The sequence below is a fragment of the Nerophis lumbriciformis genome, linkage group LG09, assembly GCF_033978685.3.
Source record: "Nerophis lumbriciformis linkage group LG09, RoL_Nlum_v2.1, whole genome shotgun sequence".
Lineage (NCBI taxonomy): Eukaryota > Metazoa > Chordata > Actinopteri > Syngnathiformes > Syngnathidae > Nerophis > Nerophis lumbriciformis.
Genome location: NC_084556.2, coordinates 7,210,422 through 7,230,506, shown reverse-complemented (window position 1 = coordinate 7,230,506; position 20,085 = coordinate 7,210,422). Strand labels below are relative to the sequence as shown.

Sequence of the window (20,085 nt, the reverse complement as noted above, 5' to 3'; positions counted from 1 at the left end):
CAAAGTCGAACTGAAAGGCTAACAGTTAGCACCCCGGCCAGAAAACGTCAAATAACAAAAAATATGAGTAAAATGAGCTAAAAAAGCTAGCATACTATATTAACATGCTAACAATAGAATGCCCTCAGTTAACATTAGTCAAATTACCAAAACACATGACACTGAAGCATACTTGCCAACCCTCCCGGATTTTCCGGGAGACTCCCGAAATTCAGCGCCTCTCCCGAAAACCTCCCGGGACAAATTTTCTCCCGAAAATCTCCCAAAATTCAGGCGGACTCAGGTCCTCCACAATATAAAAAAAGCGTACCTGCCCAATCACGTTATAACTATAGAATGATGGAGGGCGAGTTCTTGGTTTCTTATGTGGGTTTATTGTTAGGCAGTTTCATTAACGTCCTCCCAGCGTGGCAACAACACACAACAGCAGCAGTCACTTTTGTGTATACCGTAAAGCAGTTCGTCTGCCGTAAACAGCAATGTTGTGACACTCTTAAACAGGACAATACTGCCATCTAGTGCATTTGATGAAAGCACTTTTGTGCGTGCCACACATCAATGCATCATCAGAGAGGGTGTTCAGCGTGGTTCGAAAAATAGTGACAGAGAATAGAACAAGGATGGACAATTCAACCCTTAACTCAACAATGAGTAGATGAGTGTTATGTGTGTGTGTATATGTGTAAATAAATGAACACTGAAATTCAAGTATTTATTATATATATATATATATATATATATATATATATATAAAATAAAAAAAAAAAATATACATATAGCTAGAATTCACTGAACGTCAAGTATTTCTTATATATATATATATATATATGAAATACTTGACTTGGTGAATTCTAGCTGTAAATACTCCTCCCCTTTTGGCCACGCCCCCAACCACGCCCCGTCTCCCCCGACCACACCCCCCCCACCTCCCGAAATCGGAGGTCTCAAGGTTGGCAAGTATGGTCACTGAGGTGTACACTTGCTAAATTAGCTAAAACAAAATATTGCATGCGAATGTTAGCATGTTAGAATTCTAACTATAGCATGTGTCAAGTACCAAAATATATTACTTTGCGATGTGTACCTGGAAAATGTGTTTAAAATGCTAGCATGCATAAAGTACCAAAATACGACTGAGGTGTGTACTTAAAAAAAAAAAAAAAAATCAAGCATGCTAGCAGGTATCATTTGTCAAGTAACAAAATATTTGACGCTGAGGTGTATAGAATTAGCAAAAAAAGATATCATGCTAATATTACAATGCTAAGGATTGTGCCGCAGGCCAGTCAAAAAATTAACTACGGGCACTTTGATGTACAGTCTTGGGCCGCCGTGGACATGGAATGGAATCCCTCTGGTCTTTAGCCAGCTGGTTTACTAGAACTCATTGGATTGAGCTACATTTCTAAACATTCATTTGATCATTGGTACAAATAAAGACCTCCTCTAAAATAGACCCTTCCTTCAACGAAACAGCAGGTGCTATCAGCAGTTGCCTTACACGCTACTTGGTCTTTGTCTCCAGATGCTTCACTCAAGCCTAGTACGCCGCCCAAAGCCTCCGAGGAGGGCGACGACGTCCTGGGGGACTACACGGTGGGCGAGCAGGTCTGGGTGAACGGCATCAAACCCGGAGTCATCGCCTACCTCGGGGAAACCCAGTTCGCCCCGGGCCAGTGGGCCGGAGTCATCCTCAACGACCTCGTTGGCAAAAACGACGGCTCAGTCGGGGGCGTGCGCTACTTTGAATGCCAGGCCCTCCAAGGCATCTTCACGCGGCCCTCCAAGCTCACCCGACAGCTGGCGGCGGAAGGAAGCGACAGCCACTCCACAGAGTCGCTCTCTGCGCACAATCTGCAAGGAGGTGGCGCCTCCTCTGGCCAGCGGGTGGTGGTGCCGCTCAGAGAGGGGCTGCTCAACAGTGCGGTGAAGACTGGAAACGAATCTGGCTCCAATATGTCTGACAGTGGTTCCGTGAAGAAAGGTGGCGATAAGGACCTGCGGGTGGGAGACCGAGTTTTGGTAAGTGCGTATTTTTCTCATGTTTACTCTGCGAGAAACTCAACTGTGCCTCCTAGCTGGTTGTGCAGTATAACTTCTTCTCTTCCAGTTTAAAAGCATATTTTGATAGAAGTCTGAATTGTTCCATTTTTGCGATTTCATAGGAATGTTTTCAGACCAGAGTTTTTTTAGGCGAAAAACCCCCAAACTGATAGAAAAATGGAGCAGGGGACCCCCTATCTGTAAAATTTGTGTTTTAAATTAAACTACTTCTAAAGATACCTTGTTGTTGTGCAATACTAATATATTTAAATAGTACCAGCTCAGTGGCCTTGTGGTTAGAGTGGTTAGAGTGTCCGCCCGGAGACTAGGATGTCGTGAGTTCAAACCCCGGCCGAGTCATACCATCCATCTTCTTCCACTTATCCGAGGTCGGGTCGCGGGGGCAGCAGCCTAAGCAGGGAAGCCCAGACTTCCCTCTCCCCAGCCACTTCGTCCAGCTCCTCCCGGGGGATCCCGAGGCGTTCCCAGGCCAGCCGGGAGACATAGTCTTCCCAACGTGTCCTGGGTCTTCCTCGTGGCCTCCTACCGGTCGGACATGCCCTAAACACCTCCTTAGGGAGGCGCTCGGGTGGCATCCTGACCAGATGCCCGAACCACCTCATCTGGCTCCTCTCGATGTGGAGGAGCAGCGGCTTTACTTTGAGCTCCCCCCGGATGACAGAGCTTCTCACCCTATCTCTAAGGGAGAGCCCCGCCACCCGGCGGAGGAAACTCATTTCGGCCGCTTGTACCCGTGATCTTGTCCTTTCGGTCATAACCCAAAGCTCATGACCATAGGTGAGGATGGGAACGTAGATCGACCGGTAAATTGAGAGCTTTGCCTTCCGGCTCAGCTCCTTCTTCACCACAACGGATCGATACAGCGTCCGCATTACTGAAGACGCCGCACCGATCTGCCTGTCGATCTCACGATCCACTCTTCCCTCACTCGTGAACAAGACCGAGTCATACCAAAGACTACAAAAAATGGGACCCATTGCCTCCCTGCTTGGCGCTCTGCATCAAGGGTTGGAATTGGGGGTTAAATCACCCAAAGATTCCCGAGCTCGGCTTACGCTGCTGATCACTGCTCCCCTCGCCTCCCAGGGGGTGAACATGGGGATGGGTCAAATGCAGAGGACAAATTTCACCACACCCAGCGTGTGTGTGACTATCGTTGGGACTTTACCTTTAACTTAATACATGTAACGATATGAAAATTTGATATCACAATTTGTTTATTATTATTTTTGTTTAGATTGTTATTTTATTGAGCTTTGGTTGTAGAGACGTGTAGACATATACTCATACGCACATATGGGCAATGGGTTTTGCAAACATGTAGGCATAATCACATGTACACGTGAACATACAGTGTATGACACATACCAGTTGGGTCAAAGGCAGAGCAACGGTTATCACAATTATTTCAACCAAAATTATCACAGTTATCATTATTACCGTATTTTCCGGACTATAAGGCGCACTTAAAATCATTTTTTTTCTCAAAACTCGACAGTGCACCTAATGAACGGAATAATTCTGGTTTTGCTTACCGACCTCAAAGCTATTTCATTTTGTACATGGTGTAATGATAAGTGTGACCAGTAGATGGCAGTCAAACACAATGAATACGTGTAGACTGCAATATGACTCAAGTCAACAACACCAACATTTTATATGTTCCATTGAAAATATAGAACATTACACACAGCGCTCAAAAATCTTTCAAAATGTTTTAGTACGACTTTGGTATGCTATGAAGCCGCACCGCTTGATGGATTGTACTGTGCTTCAACATAGGAGTATTATTATGGTGTGTGTATAAGGCAGCGTTTCTCAAAGTGTGGGGCGCGCCCCACTGGTGGGGAATAGAGACATGACAGGTGGGGCGCGAGGAACGGGAGGAAATTTCACTTTAAAAAATTTTTTTATTATTATATTTTTAGATTATTTTTTTTACTATGCTTTCATTTTCTATACACACTGTAAATCACTTTGTGATTCTGTCTGTGAAATCCGCTATATAAATAAATGGAAATTACCGGTACTTATTTTTACTGTAGGCTTTATATTTCTCGGTAGGAGCGAAAGTTTGACAGACATAGCAACAGTAACTAATGGGGGCGGGGCTAAGCGGAACAAACTTTCGCGCGGATGGGTAGCAGGCTAATGTGTGAACCACAATTACACAAATATATACATTTGTGACTCGCACCTCAAAGGTCGTCGAGCCAGAGCCAGCGCCTGCAGAGAAACAAAAATGTGACGGGCACACACTGTGTCATTCACCGGGAAGCACTCGCGTCAAGGCAGCTCAGCCCCGAACTCAATGAGGTTTTAACAGATGTTGTGAGCGCGGTAAATTTGATCAAAACACGACCACTGAAAGTGCGACTGTTCTCTGCACTGTGTGAGGAAATGGGAGCTGATCATACAGCCGTGCTGTTTCACAGTGAAGCAAGGTGGCTCTCCCGGGGAAAAGTGCTGTCACTTGCCCTGTCTTGCCAAATGCATAGCTCCTCCTTTTTTTTTTTTTTGCAAAGATTGCAAAGTGGCACTTTTATTGTATTTATTATTGAACTTGATGCAAGTTATTTGATTTATTATTGAACTTGGTGCAAGTTATAACACTTTTTTTGATTTATTATTGAACTTGATGCAAGTTATAACACTTTTGTTTTATTTATTATTGAACTTGATGCAAGTTATAACACCTTTTTGATTTATTATTGAACTTGATGCAAGTTATTTGATTTATTATTGAACTTGATGCAAGTTATAACACTTTTTTTGATTTATTATTGAACTTGATGCAAGTTATAACACTTTTTTTGATTTATTATTGAACTTGATGCAAGTTATAACACTTATTTGATTTATTATTGAACTTGATTCAAGTTATAACACTTTTTTTGATTTATTATCGAACATGATGCAAGTTATAACACTTTTTTTGATTTATTATTGAACTTGATGCAAGTTATAACACTTATTTGATTTATTATTGAACTTGATTCAAGTTATAACACTTTTTTTGATTTATTATTGAACGTGATGCAAGTTATAACACTTTTTTGATTTATTATTGAACTTGATGCAAGTTATAACACTTTTGTTTTATTTATTATTGAACTTGATGGAAGTTATTTTATTTATTATTGAACTTGATGCAAGTTGTACCACAGCTGCACAGTTCATTTATTTATCATTGAACTTGATGTTATTTTATGTTATTGAGTTTGAATGTATACAACTTGATGTTCATTAAATTTGAAAATGTTAAAGCTTGGCATTAGCGCTCTGTTGGGGCGATGGGGGCAGGTGGGACTTGAAAACTCCCCCTTGTCCAAAGTGAGGGATGACAAAAAAAGTTTGAGAACCACTGGTATAAGGTAAGACTTATTATCTGCCGTTTTGTTTCGCAATATTATGCAATAGCAACTTTTCTTACTTTCTGGTACCTGTTGATGTGTATTTAGGATCTGCATAAGTCCTGAAAAATTGTGCGTGTCTACGTTTGTAGTCCGTGCCGACACCGTGGTCGATAAGCTTCTTCTTTTTCTCTATCTTCTTGTTATGGGACATTCATCCTACGCTGTTGCCATTTCTAATATAAAGTAGTGTAAAGTTCTTACTTATATTTGTCATGAAAGCACTAAAATATACCGGTGTAGTGAGTATACATTTTTCACCCAAGGAACTTTAGTTATTAGAGAGTTCCGGTCGGACGGTTTTTCACGGGACACATTTCCGGCGAATGAGGAGATGCTGCTCCATTATTGATTTAAGTAAAGTCTGAATGTCATTAAAACAGTTAGCGCCATCTTTTGACACTTCTTCCACTCCCGTCCTTGCACGCTACACCGCTACAACTAAGATGACGGGGAGAAGACGCTGCCGAAGGTGAGGCACGTAAATAAGACCGCCCACAAAACGGCGTATCCTGAAGCGACGGTCAGAAAGCGGCTTGAAGATGATCTGTAAAACATAATCTATGCAACATTTTGACCAAAGAACCACCATTACATGTTATGTAGACCACAAGGAAGTGTTTTACATTTAGAAAAATAATAATAACAATATGGCAATGCGATGAGGTGGCGCCTTCCGCCCGAATGCAGCTGAGATAGGCTCCAGCACCCCCCGCGACCCCAAAAAGGGACAAGCGGTAGAAAATGGACGGATGGATAATAACAATATGACTCCTTTAATGCGCCCTATAATCCGGTGCGCCTTATATATGAAAAAAGATCGAAAATAGACCATTCATCGGCAGTGCGCCTTATAATCTGATGCGCCCTATGGTCCGGAAAATACGGTATTATGGTATTATTGAATGAACTCAAAATGTACTCGAACACTTACAACCATGTTTTCTTTGAAAAATAAATACAAATAATACAATAAATAAATAGCCACACACTAAACTGTCTTGGAAAAATAAATATGTTGTATAATATTATTGTTCTAGCTACAAAAGAGCCAAATTATTTTTATGTGAGTGTTTAATTATCTTCTTCACTTTTAATTTGTAAAAGTTTCTGTGTTTATTTTTTAATAATAAAGACACGTGCGTCACGTACGGTTAATTTGACCTCAGGCAAATTCACTTCCTGTTGACGAATTCAAGTTTCGCTCGATCTCTCTAAGCCAGAGGTGTCAAAGATGATATTTGATTAGTATTAGAACTGGCCCGCAGGCCGCACCAATACGCCATCAGTGTTGGCGCTAGGAACTTTCAAAATGGGGGTCCCTGGGACCCCATTAAGTCATACAAATGGGGTCCCACAGTAAATTTTTGGGGGCACACTTTTTTGTAACTGTTTTGAAAATGAATGATAAATGTATGCATTATCCTGTTATATCTCACATTCTATATTGTGTTTTGGAAAAAGGTTGTCATAAACGTTACTTAATTCATTAAAGAACACACATTTTTATGCATATGTAAATGTATTCAGTTATAAACATTCATTCACTTTCTTCTTTCCTTAATGGATCTAAACTTTACCGCTGCCGGTATTTTTTTCTATATTTTTATTGTAATATTTTCAGAATGTGTTTGTTCTATTTTTGGCCAAAGTAAGACAAGGAAAACAATCTGAAGTTGTCTTTATTTTTTAGTTTTAATGCCATGATTTTAATAGTCCGGCCCGCGTGTGCACAGATTTTCCTCCATGCGGCCCCTGAGCTAAAATCAGTTTGACACCCCTGCTCTAAGCGATCACACCCTGTAGGTTCAATGTGCTCAATTAACCATCTTAGTTGCGCAGACTGGGGAATTGGGAAATGTTTTTTTAATGGGGAAACAGTTTAATGCCTCCTCTATTCATATTAGCATTTAAGCAAGCAAGCTTGCTTCTCCGGTAATTGAGCAGGGTCACCGGTCCGTGAGTTGTTATCCATACTTGCCAACCCTCCCGAATTTTCCGGGAGACTCCAGAAATTCAGCGCCTCTCCCGAAAACCTCCCGGGACAAATATTCTCCCGAAAATCTCCCGATTTTCAGGCGGAGCTGGAGGCCACGTCCCCTCCAGCTCCATGCGGACCTGAGTGAGGACAGCCTTTTTTCACGACGGGAGGACAACAGGGTGACAAGAACTAAATCATCCAGACGAGAGATACATTTTATTATTATGTTTATCTTACCTAAAAATAAATATATTTATTAATTAAAAAAAAAAAAAAACTAAATAAATTTTTACTATATTTTGTTAAAAACATCAAAATTAATTGTATTTTTATTTGTATTTTTTCTGACTCCTTATTACATCCAGCCATAGAATTATACATTAAAATAAACATATTTGAAATAATTAATTTTAAATTATCATAATAATTCATTTAAAATGACCATATTTAATTATTAAAATAATTGCTTGTTTATCAACAACTTTAGCATTTTATTCATTACATTTTGAAGTTCTCAGAAGCCAAGTTATGTTATATTCCTTAAGATTTATTTATGCAAGTTTGAAGTATCAATTATCTAAACACAGTTTTGTTTGCATATTTTCAGGATATATATATATATATATATATATATGTATGAAATACTTGACTTGGTGAATTCTAGCTGTCAATATACTCCTCCCCTCTTAACCACGCCCCCACCTCCCGAAATCGGAGGTCTCAAGGTTGGCAAGTATGTTGTTATCAGTCACGGTTTTATGATCATTTTTAATTTAAAACTGTGATACTAAGTTTTACCACGTTTCTTCATTATATTGTTAATTGTTTGATCCCTAAATACAGTATACCGCCGCTAATAGATAACTGGGAGAATACAAACAAATATATACAGTATTTTTAAAGGTCTAATCCAGGGGTGTCAAACTCATTTTAGATGGGGGGGGCCACATGGAGAAACATCTACTCCCAAGTGGGCCGGACTGGTAAAATCACGGCACGATAACTTAAAAATAAAGACAACTTCAGATTGTTTTCTTTGTTTAAAAATAGAACAAGCACAAATGTACAAATCATAATATTGTTGTTGTTTTTTTACACTTACATGTTGCGGTGAATCATTTTTTTGTCGTTATTTATATTTTCTGAATAAATTATGCGATAATGTCGGTGTTAATTTTCAATCTATAAAGATTTAAACAATTGTATCAATATCAAATTACTAGATGTTATTTATGTACTTTGATCATTTTCCTTGACTGATGTACTAACATCATGTGGTTTATTTTGTACATATATAGCATCATCTTCAAAGATACAAACAATTGCTATTGCGACATCTAGTGGGCACATTAAGAACAGCTGTTTCATTCATACAAAAATTTCAGGTACATTCTTATACTTAGCAAACTCATCCCGCGGGCCGGATAAATCCTGTTCGCGGGCTGTACATTTGACATCCCTGGTCTAATCAACCAAAAATATGACGATCCCCTTACAGTATCGCTGCCTTTTTTTTTTCAACCCCCTGTTTTAGACCTTTGTCATGTCATTCAAAAGAACAGTTGCTCGTGTTCTGACGACTTTTAGAATTTGTAGGAAAAAAATGCTGAACCGATGGCCAATTTGCATACTGTTTTGTAGTTAAAGATTCCTTTTGAGTACAGTACACTGCAACCCATTTAAGCGGGAAACTAAATTGTGCTCTCCGCAAGTTGCTGCCATGCGGCAAAATCTGTTAGTCTCCATTGCAGCAATACACAACATCGCATAGTTGATTTGGATCAGTGTCATCTGTTTTCGGTTATTGATGCATCATACCCATTGGCGTTGTTAGGCCTATTTTAGGGGGGCTCAAGCCCCCCTAAAATATTCTTAAGCCCCCCTAAATAATTTGGTGTTTTTTTGTTTTTTTTTACAAATAAATGCCGACATATTCATTATAAAGTGGCCCAAATATGAGTTTAAATAAATAATCATATAACCTGTTATTATTCACTCAGTTTCCCCTCATTTCGTAGCGTAAGGTAGAGAGCCCCTTTCGTGCGTCGGTATCCAATCCATTCCACTTGTTCATATAGAAAATGCCCACATCACTCAAATTCCAGCCCGCATTTTCTCTGCGACCTTGCTTGCGGTCCTGCAGGTGTACAAAGCACATTATCTTCCTTTACAATGAGTGAAGCTGCACAAAACCTTGTGTGTGCAATTGTAAATCATTTATTTTTTAAGTTTTGTGTTTCTTGTAGAATCTATATAAAGTAGTATACATAAGCCTATTGTTAAAATAATGAAAAAAACATCATTAAATATATTTGTTTTATTGTATTGTTACATTAATCAATCAATCAATCAATCAATCTTTATTTATATAGCCCTAAATCACAAGTGTCTCAAAGGGCTGCACAAGCCACAACGACATCCTCGGTACAAAGCCCACATAAGGGCAAGGAAAAACTCACCCCAGTGGGACGTCGATGTGAATGACTATGAGAAACCTTGGAGAGGACCGCATATGTGGGTAACCCCCCCCCCCTCTAGGGGAGACCGAAAGCAATGGATGTCGAGTGGGTCTGACATAATATTGTGAGAGTCCAGTCCATAGTGGATCCAACATAATAGTAAGAGTCCAGTCCATAGTGGGGCCAGCAGGACACCATCCCGAGCGGAGACGGGTCAGCAGCGCAGAGATGTTCCCAGCCGATGCACAGGCGAGCGGTCCACCCCGGGTCCCGACTCTGGACAGCCAGCACTTCATCCATGGCCACCGGACCTGTGCCCCCCCCCCCCCCCCCCCTCCCTCAAGGAAAAGGGGAGCAGAGGAGAAAAGAAAAGAAACGGCAGATCAACTGGTCTAACAGGGGGGCTATTTAAAGGCTAGAGTATACAAATGAGTTTTAAGATGGGACTTAAATGCTTCTACTGAGGTAGCATCTCTAATTGTTACCAGGAGGGCATTCCATAGTACTGGAGCCCGAATAGAAAACGCTCATTCATCACATTAATAGCTGTTTTATTATTATAGGATGGCTTGTTAAACATTTAATAGGATTTTCAGAGGGAGGAAAAACCAAGACATTTAATATAAAATGTAAAATGAATAAATACATAAAAAGAAAAAGAAAATATATGGTTAAAAGCCATCGTCCCGGGGAGCATTTCATTTCGTCCCGTGCATTTAAAAAAAAAAAATAATAATAACAATTAATAATTTCTAAGTTTTTGTTAGCCGTTTGTGAAGTTTTGTGCTCGTGCGTAACATTCGCTCGCATCCTGTGCATCTCCTGGGGGCAAAGCCCCCCCTGTCCTTAAAAGCTAGTGACGCCCCTGGTCATACTCATCTTTTGTTTGTAAAATGGAAACAATACAACTTCCAGACAGGAAGGATTGACTGTTAATGGATTTTATTGATAGAGCCTTGGATGCTTTTCCAATCAGTGAAACAAGTGGCACCATGGGGGAGAATAAGTAATAACCAGTAGAGGGAGCAGCATTGTGTTATATATCAATAGGGAGCTTCCTTGTAGGAGTCTAATCAGAGCTCCATGCAGGCCTCATTAAAGATGGATCCATGCTGTGTTATTTGATCCGTCATTGATTTCCTCTGTGAGTTGTTGTCGTTGTCTTCTCCCCAGCTACCCTCTGTCAATAGTCAACATCCATCTAATGCCTTCCAGATCGTACCATCATGAACTTTTAGGTTAGGTTGCATAATGTGTCTAAGGAAAACTCAATACAATCTTCTTTTGAAGGGCTTAACATCTTACCTTGGGTTGACCCTGGTAAGGATCCTGGATTCATTTAATTCCCTGGGGCCTGCAGGGGTAAAGTGACATCACACTGACTTGAGAGTCTAAGTTGCCAATATTTGCAAATCACTTACGGATTACTTTCAGCACTTAAGAGACTGCTGCTGCCACATTGATTATTGAGTCCATTTGTTTCCCAGCCTAGGGCTGTGTAGTCTAACGCCACCACCAGGGAGAAGCAAAGCTAATATGCCTGCACTGCTTACTGGAAGTAGCCCTCTTTGCAGGTGCAAAAATATCGCCGTCGGCAGCAACTTAAATTTGCTTACGGCTTGTTTTCAGCCGCACCTTGAGCCAGAGAGCATACTTGCCAACCCTCCCGGATTTTCCAGGAGACTCCCGAAATTCAGCGCCTCTCCCGAAAACCTCCCGGGACAAATTTTCTCCCGAAAATCTCCCGAAATTCAGGCGGACCCGAGTGACGTGTCGACAGCCTGTTTTCACGTCCGCTTTCCCACAATATAAACAGCGTGCCTGCCCAATCACGTTATAACTGTAGAATGATCGAGGGCGAGTTCTTGGTTTCTTATGTGGGTTTATTGTTAGGCAGTTTCATTAACGTCCTCCCAGCGCGGCAACAACACACAACAACAGCAGTCACGTTTTCGTCTACCGTAAAGCAGTTCGTCTGCCGTAAACAGCAATGTTGTGACACTCTTAAACAGGACAATACTGCCCTCTACTGTACATGCACATGTGACAATAACATCTACAGCTTTTAGAGAGTGCAGTGCACAACTGGAGACGAAGCAGAATGCATCATCAGCATGGTTAGAAAAATAGTGACAGAGAATAGAACAAGGATGGACAATTCAACCCTTAACTCAACAATGAGTAGATGAGTGTTATGTGTGTGTGTATGTGGAAATAAATGAACACTGAAATTCAAGTATTTCTTTTATTTATATGTATATATATATAATAAAATAAATACATATATATATATATATAGCTAGAATTCACTGAAAGTCAAGTACCGGTATTTCTTTTATATATATATATATATATATATATATTAAATACTTGACTTGGTGAATTCTAGCTGTAAATATACTCCTCCCCTTTTAACCACGCCCCCAGCCACGCCCCCCGACCTCGCCTCCCCCCCCCTCCCGAAATCGGAGGTCTCAAGGTTGGCAAGTATGCAGAGAGGGACAAGCGGTAGAAAATGGATGGATGGATATTTCGTCATACAGTTTACGCGGTATATTTACCATAACAAGGGTTGAGTACTGAATCCAGTACTATTTTGGCACCAACTGAATCCAGAGTAACGTAAAACCCAACGGTGCTATGTTACCTGGGTTGGTTTGGCACTTGGCGATCACTCCAGCAGCAATTTTTAATGCCAGCAAAGTAACTGACTCAATAAAAACCGCTTCAACGTAAGTAAAGTAGGGCTCCACTTTTCCAAAAATGCGCTAGCTTGATGCTACTATACATTGGCTTTCCTATTGAAATACTACTGACTAGCATTAGCGATTTTACATGGCGATTTCATCACCTCCAAATTTGTTAATGAAAACTACAACCAAGATGCACGTTTATATTTAGCTAGAGTGTATGAAGTGCAATACTCTGAGTATTTACACTTTTTACTGCCCAACAAAAGACAAAGAAAACACACCATAAACTATCTAACATCTGCTATCTAACATCTTGGACCTGCAACTGTAATTGCAACTTAATGTCATACTTGCAAGTGAGACTCAGAAATGTGATGATAAAACAACATATAACAACTGGACAGCAGTTGTCAAAATCAGCCTCATTTTTTAATTTTGCAATAAAAATGAGATTTTATTTTCAAAAACAATATTTATTAACAGACATAAAATTACTCTGCAGCATCGCGTGGACATCGGGGGCGGTACCACTGGATTGGCAGACCGGGGTGGTGGTTCCTCTCTTTAAGAAGGGGAACCGGAGGGTGTGTTCCAACTATCGTGGGATCACACTCCTCAGCCTTCCCGGTAAGGTCTATTCAGGTGTACTGGAGAGGAGGCTACGCCGGATAGTCGAACCTCGGATTCAGGAGGAACAGTGTGGTTTTCGTCCTGGTCGTGGAACTGTGGACCAGCTCTATACTCTGGGCAGGGTCCTTGAGGGTGCATGGGAGTTTGCCCAACCAGTCTACATGTGTTTTGTGGACTTGGAGAAGGCATTCGACCGTGTCCCTCGGGAAGTCCTGTGGGGAGTGCTCAGAGAGTACGGGGTATCGGACTGTCTGATTGTGGCAGTCCGCTCCCTGTATGATCAGTGCCAGAGCTTGGTCCGCATTGCCGGTAGTAAGTCGGACACGTTTCCAGTGAGGGTTGGACTCCGCCAAGGCTGCCCTTTGTCACCGATTCTGTTCATAACTTTTATGGACAGAGTTTCTAGGCGCAGTCAAGGCGTTGAGGGGATCCGGTTTGGTGGCTGCAGGATTAGGTCTCTGCTTTTTGCAGATGATGTGGTCCTGATGGCTTCATCTGGCCAGGATCTTCAGCTCTCACTGGATCGGTTCGCAGCTGAGTGTGAAGCGACTGGGATGAGAATCAGCACCTCCAAGTCCGAGTCCATGGTTCTCGCCCGGAAAAGGGTGGAGTGCCATCTCCGGGTTGGGGAGGAGATCTTGCCCCAAGTGGAGGAGTTCAAGTACCTCGGAGTCTTGTTCACGAGTGAGGGAAGAGTGGATCGTGAGATCGACAGGCGGATCGGTGCGGCGTCTTCAGTAATGCGGACGCTGTATCGATCCGTTGTGGTGAAGAAGGAGCTGAGCCGGAAGGCAAAGCTCTCAATTTACCGGTCGATCTACGTTCCCATCCTCACCTATGGTCATGAGCTTTGGGTTATGACCGAAAGGACAAGATCACGGGTACAAGCGGCCGAAATGAGTTTCCTCCGCCGGGTGGCGGGGCTCTCCCTTAGAGATAGGGTGAGAAGCTCTGCCATTCGGGAGGAGCTCAAAGTAAAGCCGCTGCTCCTCCACATGGAGAGGAGCCAGATGAGGTGGTTCGGGCATCTGGTCAGGATGCCACCCGAACGCCTTCCTAGGGAGGTGTTTAGGGCACGTCCGACCGGTAGGAGGCCGCGGGGAAGACCCAGGACACGTTGGGAAGACTATGTCTCCCGGCTGGCCTGGGAACGCCTCGGGGTCCCACAGGAAGAGCTGGACGAAATGGCTGGGGAGAGGGAAGTCTGGGCTTCCCTGCTTAGGCTGCTGCCCCCGCGACCCGACCTCGGATAAGCGGAAGAAGATGGATGCATGGATGGATGGATAAAATTACCGAAAATTAGTACTGATGAGTCCCAAGGTACCGGGAATCGGTACCGTATTGGTTTAAATGTAAACAGTACCCATCCTTAACCGTAACACACATCTGCATCCGACTTCTTTTTACGGTTTGTTGAGCAGCTTTTGATTTCAGATTTTAAAAAGGCATGATAAGCGATAAATCGTAAAAATGACAACTGCGCAATGTGACGGTGAGTTATGTCACAACTCTGACAGCCAGCAATTGTTACCCACTCTTACTCTTAACTTTGATGATAGATGAATATCCACAGCTTTGAATACTTCACATATATGACTCTCCTTATTTTGAGTGAGCGTTGTAGAAGCAAAACAGTGGTCTCCCGTGAGGTACGTACGGTATTACTCTTGACTGCAGTTCTATCCCAAAAAATTTTTGTGACTTTATACCGACTTAAACTTCTGATCAGGACTGCATGATTATGGCCAAAATAGTAATCACGATTACACTTGACGACAGAATTATTATCCCCTCCATGAAAAAATTAAATTTTTTACTAAGTATTTCCCAAGTGCTGTTAAAGAGACCATTGCATTTTTATCACAGCTTTTCCAAGCATCCTACTTTCATTTTGGATGCTTCCAATGTTTTTATTTGCAAACAGGAACATACTTGCCAACCCTCCTGGATTTTCCGGGAGACTCCCGAAATTCAGCGCCTCTCCCGAAAACCTCCCGGGACAAATTTTCTCCCGAAAATCTCCCGAAATTCAGGCGGAGCTGGAGGCCACGCCCCCTCCAGCTCCATGCGGACCTGAGTGACGTGTTGACAGCCTGTTCACACGTCCGCTTTCCCACAATATAAACAGTTAATGATCGAGGGCGAGTTCTTGGTTTCTTATGTGGGTTTATTGTTAGGCAGTTTCATTAACGTCCTCCCAGCGCGGTAACAACACACAACAACAGCAGTCAAGTCTTTGTCTACCGTAAAGCAGTTCGTCTGCCGTAAACAGCAATGTTGTGACACTTTTAAACAGGACAATACTGCCATCTACTGTACATGCATATGTGACCCACCCATAATGTGTCACATTTTTGTGTTGATTTATTTATTTTATTTTGTGGTTTTAATTCGTTTTTGGAGCTGTCATTACGCATTTATCAGTATTCACATTGGTCAGTAGGGGGCAGTAGGGCGTTTCTTCCCAATTGAATGCTATCACCTGCAGACCGGAAGTGTCTTGTCATTCTGATGAGCGCGACCAGTCTGTGAACAATTGAAACGTCCTGTGTGCTTTTTCCTCCTCTAAAACAGGTTAGTTTTGGTGAATCAACTCATTGAATAATATCCATGTGATCTTTATAAATTTAAGTACACATTCTGATGGTGGAGCCTAACTCTAAAGTGTTTGTGAGTTGTAGTTTGTATTTGTGAATGAATCCAGTGCACAGCTGCAGTAATCAATACAAAATGGCGATGTGAGTACGCAATGTTTATATAGGAACTTCTGATCCTAATTCAGACTCCCAAATTAGAGCTCCCGTTTTCTTATTGATTTTATAATGTATATTTGTATAATGGGTGTGTTCTGAAATAGTGACAGAGAATAGAACAAGGATGGACAATTCAACCCTTAACTCAACAATGAGTAGATGAGTGTTATGTGTGTGTATATGTGTAAATAAATGAACACTGGAATTCAAGTATTTATTTAATTTATTTATATGTATATATATATATATATATATATATATATATATATATATATATATATATATATATATATATATATATATATATATATATATATATAGCTAGAATTCACTGAAAGTCAAGTATTTCTTATATATATATATCTTAACCACGCCCCCGACCACGCCCCCCACCCCCACCCCCCACCTCCCGAAATCGGAGGTCTCAAGGTTGGCAAGTATGTACAGGAACAAAGTTTTTTCACAAAAAACAAAAATGGCCATCGTCGAAAACTCCCACCAGTTTGAGAGACAGCGAGTCCTAATTAAAGGCGCAAGCGAACAATGACTCTATAAGAGAGACCTGTAGAGCAGTGGACAAGATTCAGTTCATGCTGGATGATTCAGTACTCAGAAAGCATCATGACAAAAACAAAATAGATACATTTAGACCTGAGCTGGGTAAATATTTTGACTTGGGGGCCATATTGAGAGAAAAAAATGTGTCTGAGGGCCAAGGTGTATGTGTGTAAAATTATATATACACATTAGGCTGTAAAAATTTGCTGTACAGTATGTGTGTTTGGGTCCCTTTTTTTCACGAACACTAATACCAAAAGTCGCAATGTCCGATAGAAAAGTTATGTCAGACCATCTCAAAAAAACGGACTGGAATTTTACAGTTTTGTACTGAATGGGACCCCCAAAATGTACATTCAAATAAAGAAAGTGGAATTTACAATATTAACTATGAAGAATAAAACACTGAATATTAACAACATATGAACGTCGCTCCTCTTTTACTTCTCAGACCAAGGAAAACACAACAAAAATGTTAAAAAAAAACGCAAAATATGAATGCAAAGTGTAATAAACACCTACAATATGATATATTATCACGTAAAAATCTGCTTCCGCATCTGTTTCTGACACACGCGTTTCGGGCTGGCTGCTCTGAAAACAAACCCCGCTCACTCTGGTTTGTTCCTCGTCTGAGCTGCTGTGACGTACATTACCGTAATAACTCGTGTAACACCCAAAAGCGCAGATTTCGACCATTGAAATACTTTCTATAGGTCAAGACTTACGGTCATTTAAAAACAGCACTGCACATCGTAATGGCGTTTTTGATGTTAAAGGTCTAAAAAATTATGTAGAACGTCCGGGGGGCTGGATTGAAAATTTTAACGGGCTGCATGTGGCCCGCGGGCCATATTTTACCAAGGTCTGGTTTAGACTTTACAAAAATAATCATTGATGCACATAAAGCAGGAGATGGATACACAAAGTTTTATCACAGCCTTTCCAGATGTCAAGAACTGGAGTCAGAAGTATCATCAAGGAATTCCAAGACAGTAACATGGTACAAAACAAGCCTGGCAGAGGTAGGAAACAAAATATTTTAAAGACTCTGGAAAGAAAGCTAGTGAGAGATGTGTCGAAAGACCCAAGAACAATTGCCAAGACACTAGTGAATGACTTGGCCAAGTTTGGAATTGTAGTCTCAAAGAAGACAATCACTAGAGCCCTGCACAGGAACGGACTGCCAGACTGCAGATCAGGAAAAGGTCCACTTCTGCAAAAAAGACACCTTCAAACCAAACTAAAGTATGTAAAGGACATCCTAGAGAAACGTACTGGAAACGTGTCCTTTAGTCAGATGAAAGAAAACTAGTGCTCTTTGGCCCTGGAGACACTGTTCATGTTGTAAGAAAGAAGGGAGAGACATACAACCCAAAGAACATGGTCACCACAGTGAAACATGGTGAAGGAGTGCTTCAGTGGATTTGGACCTGGGAATCTTGTCAAGGTGAAAGGACTCCTGAAGAAAGATCTTGGAGTAAAACCTCAAACAGTCAGCAGCAAAACTGGGTATGAGTTGCCACTTTGTCTTCCAACATGATAACAACCCAAAACATACCTCACCCCTGGTGGAGAACTACCTTTAGAAGGCCAAGGTGAATGTTGTTGAATGGCCTGCACAAAGCCCTGACTTGAATCCCATCAAGAATCTTTGGGGAGAATTGAAGACCTAAGTACAATGGCAGAAGACCGTCAAATCTGAGGGAGTTTGAGAGGTTTACCAACAAAGAATGGGCTGGGATTGCTCAGGAGATGTGTGTGAGACTTGTGGAAAAACTGTAACAAAAAGAGGCTTTTGTCCATCAAAAAGGATACACCATTGCCTATTGGCATGAAGGGAGCTGATCATTTTGATCATGGTGGTTTTTGGTTTTGGTTTAGTAATTTTGTTAGTGTGTGCAAAGTAAAATTATGGAAGCACCAAAATAAAAGCAGTATATTTGGAAAAGCTGTGTAGAAAAATGATTGGCTGTCTGTCACAGTATTTGGAAGATACTTCTACAAAAACAAAACATTGATTCTTTTCTCAATTGTATTTTCATCAATATTAGAATCACGAAAATACAAAAATATAGTGTTATTTAGTGTAACAATTGTACTCACAGACCGGGGTGGTGGTTCCTCTCTTTAAGAAGGGGAACCGGAGGGTGTGTTCTAACTATCGTGGGATCACACTCCTCAGCCTTCCCGGTAAGGTCTATTCAGGTGTACTGGAGAGGAGGCTACGCCGGATAGTCGAACCTCGGATTCAGGAGGAACAGTGTGGTTTTCGTCCTGGTCGTGGAACTGTGGACCAGCTCTATACTCTCGGCAGGGTCCTTGAGGGTGCATGGGAGTTTGCCCAACCAGTCTACATGTGTTTTGTGGACTTGGAGAAGGCATTCGACCGTGTCCCTCGGGAAGTCCTGTGGGGAGTGCTCAGAGAGTATGGGGTATCGGACTGTCTGATTGTGGCAGTCCGCTCCCTGTATGATCAGTGCCAGAGCTTGGTCCGCATTGCCGGTAGTAAGTCGGACACGTTTCCAGTGAGGGTTGGACTCCGCCAAGGCTGCCCTTTGTCACCCATTCTGTTCATAACTTTTATGGACAGAATTTCTAGGCGCAGTCAAGGCGTTGAGGGGATCTGGTTTGGTGGCTGCAGGATTAGGTCTCTGCTTTTTGCAGATGATGTGGTCCTGATGGCTTCATCTGGCCAGGATCTTCAGCTCTCACTGGATCGGTTCGCAGCTGAGTGTGAAGCGACTGGGATGAGAATCAGCACCTCCAAGTCCGAGTCCATGGTTCTCGCCCGGAAAAGGGTGGAGTGCCATCTCCGGGTTGGGGAGGAGATCTTGCCCCAAGTGGAGGAGTTCAAGTACCTAGGAGTCTTGTTCACGAGTGGGGGAAGAGTGGATCGTGAGATCGACAGGCGGATCGGTGCGGCGTCTTCAGTAATGCGGACGCTGTATCGATCCGTTGTGGTGAAGAAGGACCTGAGCCGGAAGGCAAAGCTCTCAATTTACCGGTTGATCTACATTCCCATCCTCACCTATGGTCATGAGCTTTGGGTTATGACCGAAAGGACAAGATCACGGGTACAAGCGGCCGAAATGAGTTTCCTCCGCCGGGTGGCGGGGCTCTCCCTTAGAGATAGGGTGAGAAGCTCTGTCATCCGGGGGGAGCTCAAAGTAAAGCTGCTGCTCCTCCACATCGAGAGGAGACAGATGAGGTGGTTCGAGCATCTGGTCAGGATGCCACCCGAACGCCTCCCTAGGGAGGTGTTTAGGGCACGTCCGACCGGTAGGAGGCCACGGGGAAGACCCAGGACACGTTGGGAAGACTATTTCTCCCGGCTGGCCTGGGAACGCCTCGGGGTCCCACAGGAAGAGCTGGACAAAGTGGCTGGGGAGAGGGAAGTCTGGGCTTCCCTGCTTAGGCTGCTGCCCCCGCGACCCGACCTCGGATAAGCGGAAGAAGATGGATGGATGGATGGATGGATGGAATTGTACTCAGGTGAAAGAGTCGTTTAATGCGCAATTACATTTGCACTTT

The 20,085-nt window shown here is 42.3% G+C and overlaps 1 protein-coding gene across 5 annotated transcripts in view; it reads left to right on the top strand.

Moving 5' to 3' along the window:
• Positions 1 to 20,085, top strand: part of clip2 (CAP-GLY domain containing linker protein 2) — a 309,205-nt gene that overhangs the window by 246,052 nt on the left and 43,068 nt on the right. For all 5 annotated transcript variants that reach the window (XM_072913773.1, XM_061962721.2, XM_061962720.2 and 2 more), the window contains exon 3: positions 1,526 to 2,022. In XM_072913773.1, coding sequence (XP_072769874.1) covers positions 1,526 to 2,022 — 497 coding nt within the window. The remainder of the gene's footprint in view (positions 1 to 1,525; positions 2,023 to 20,085) is intronic.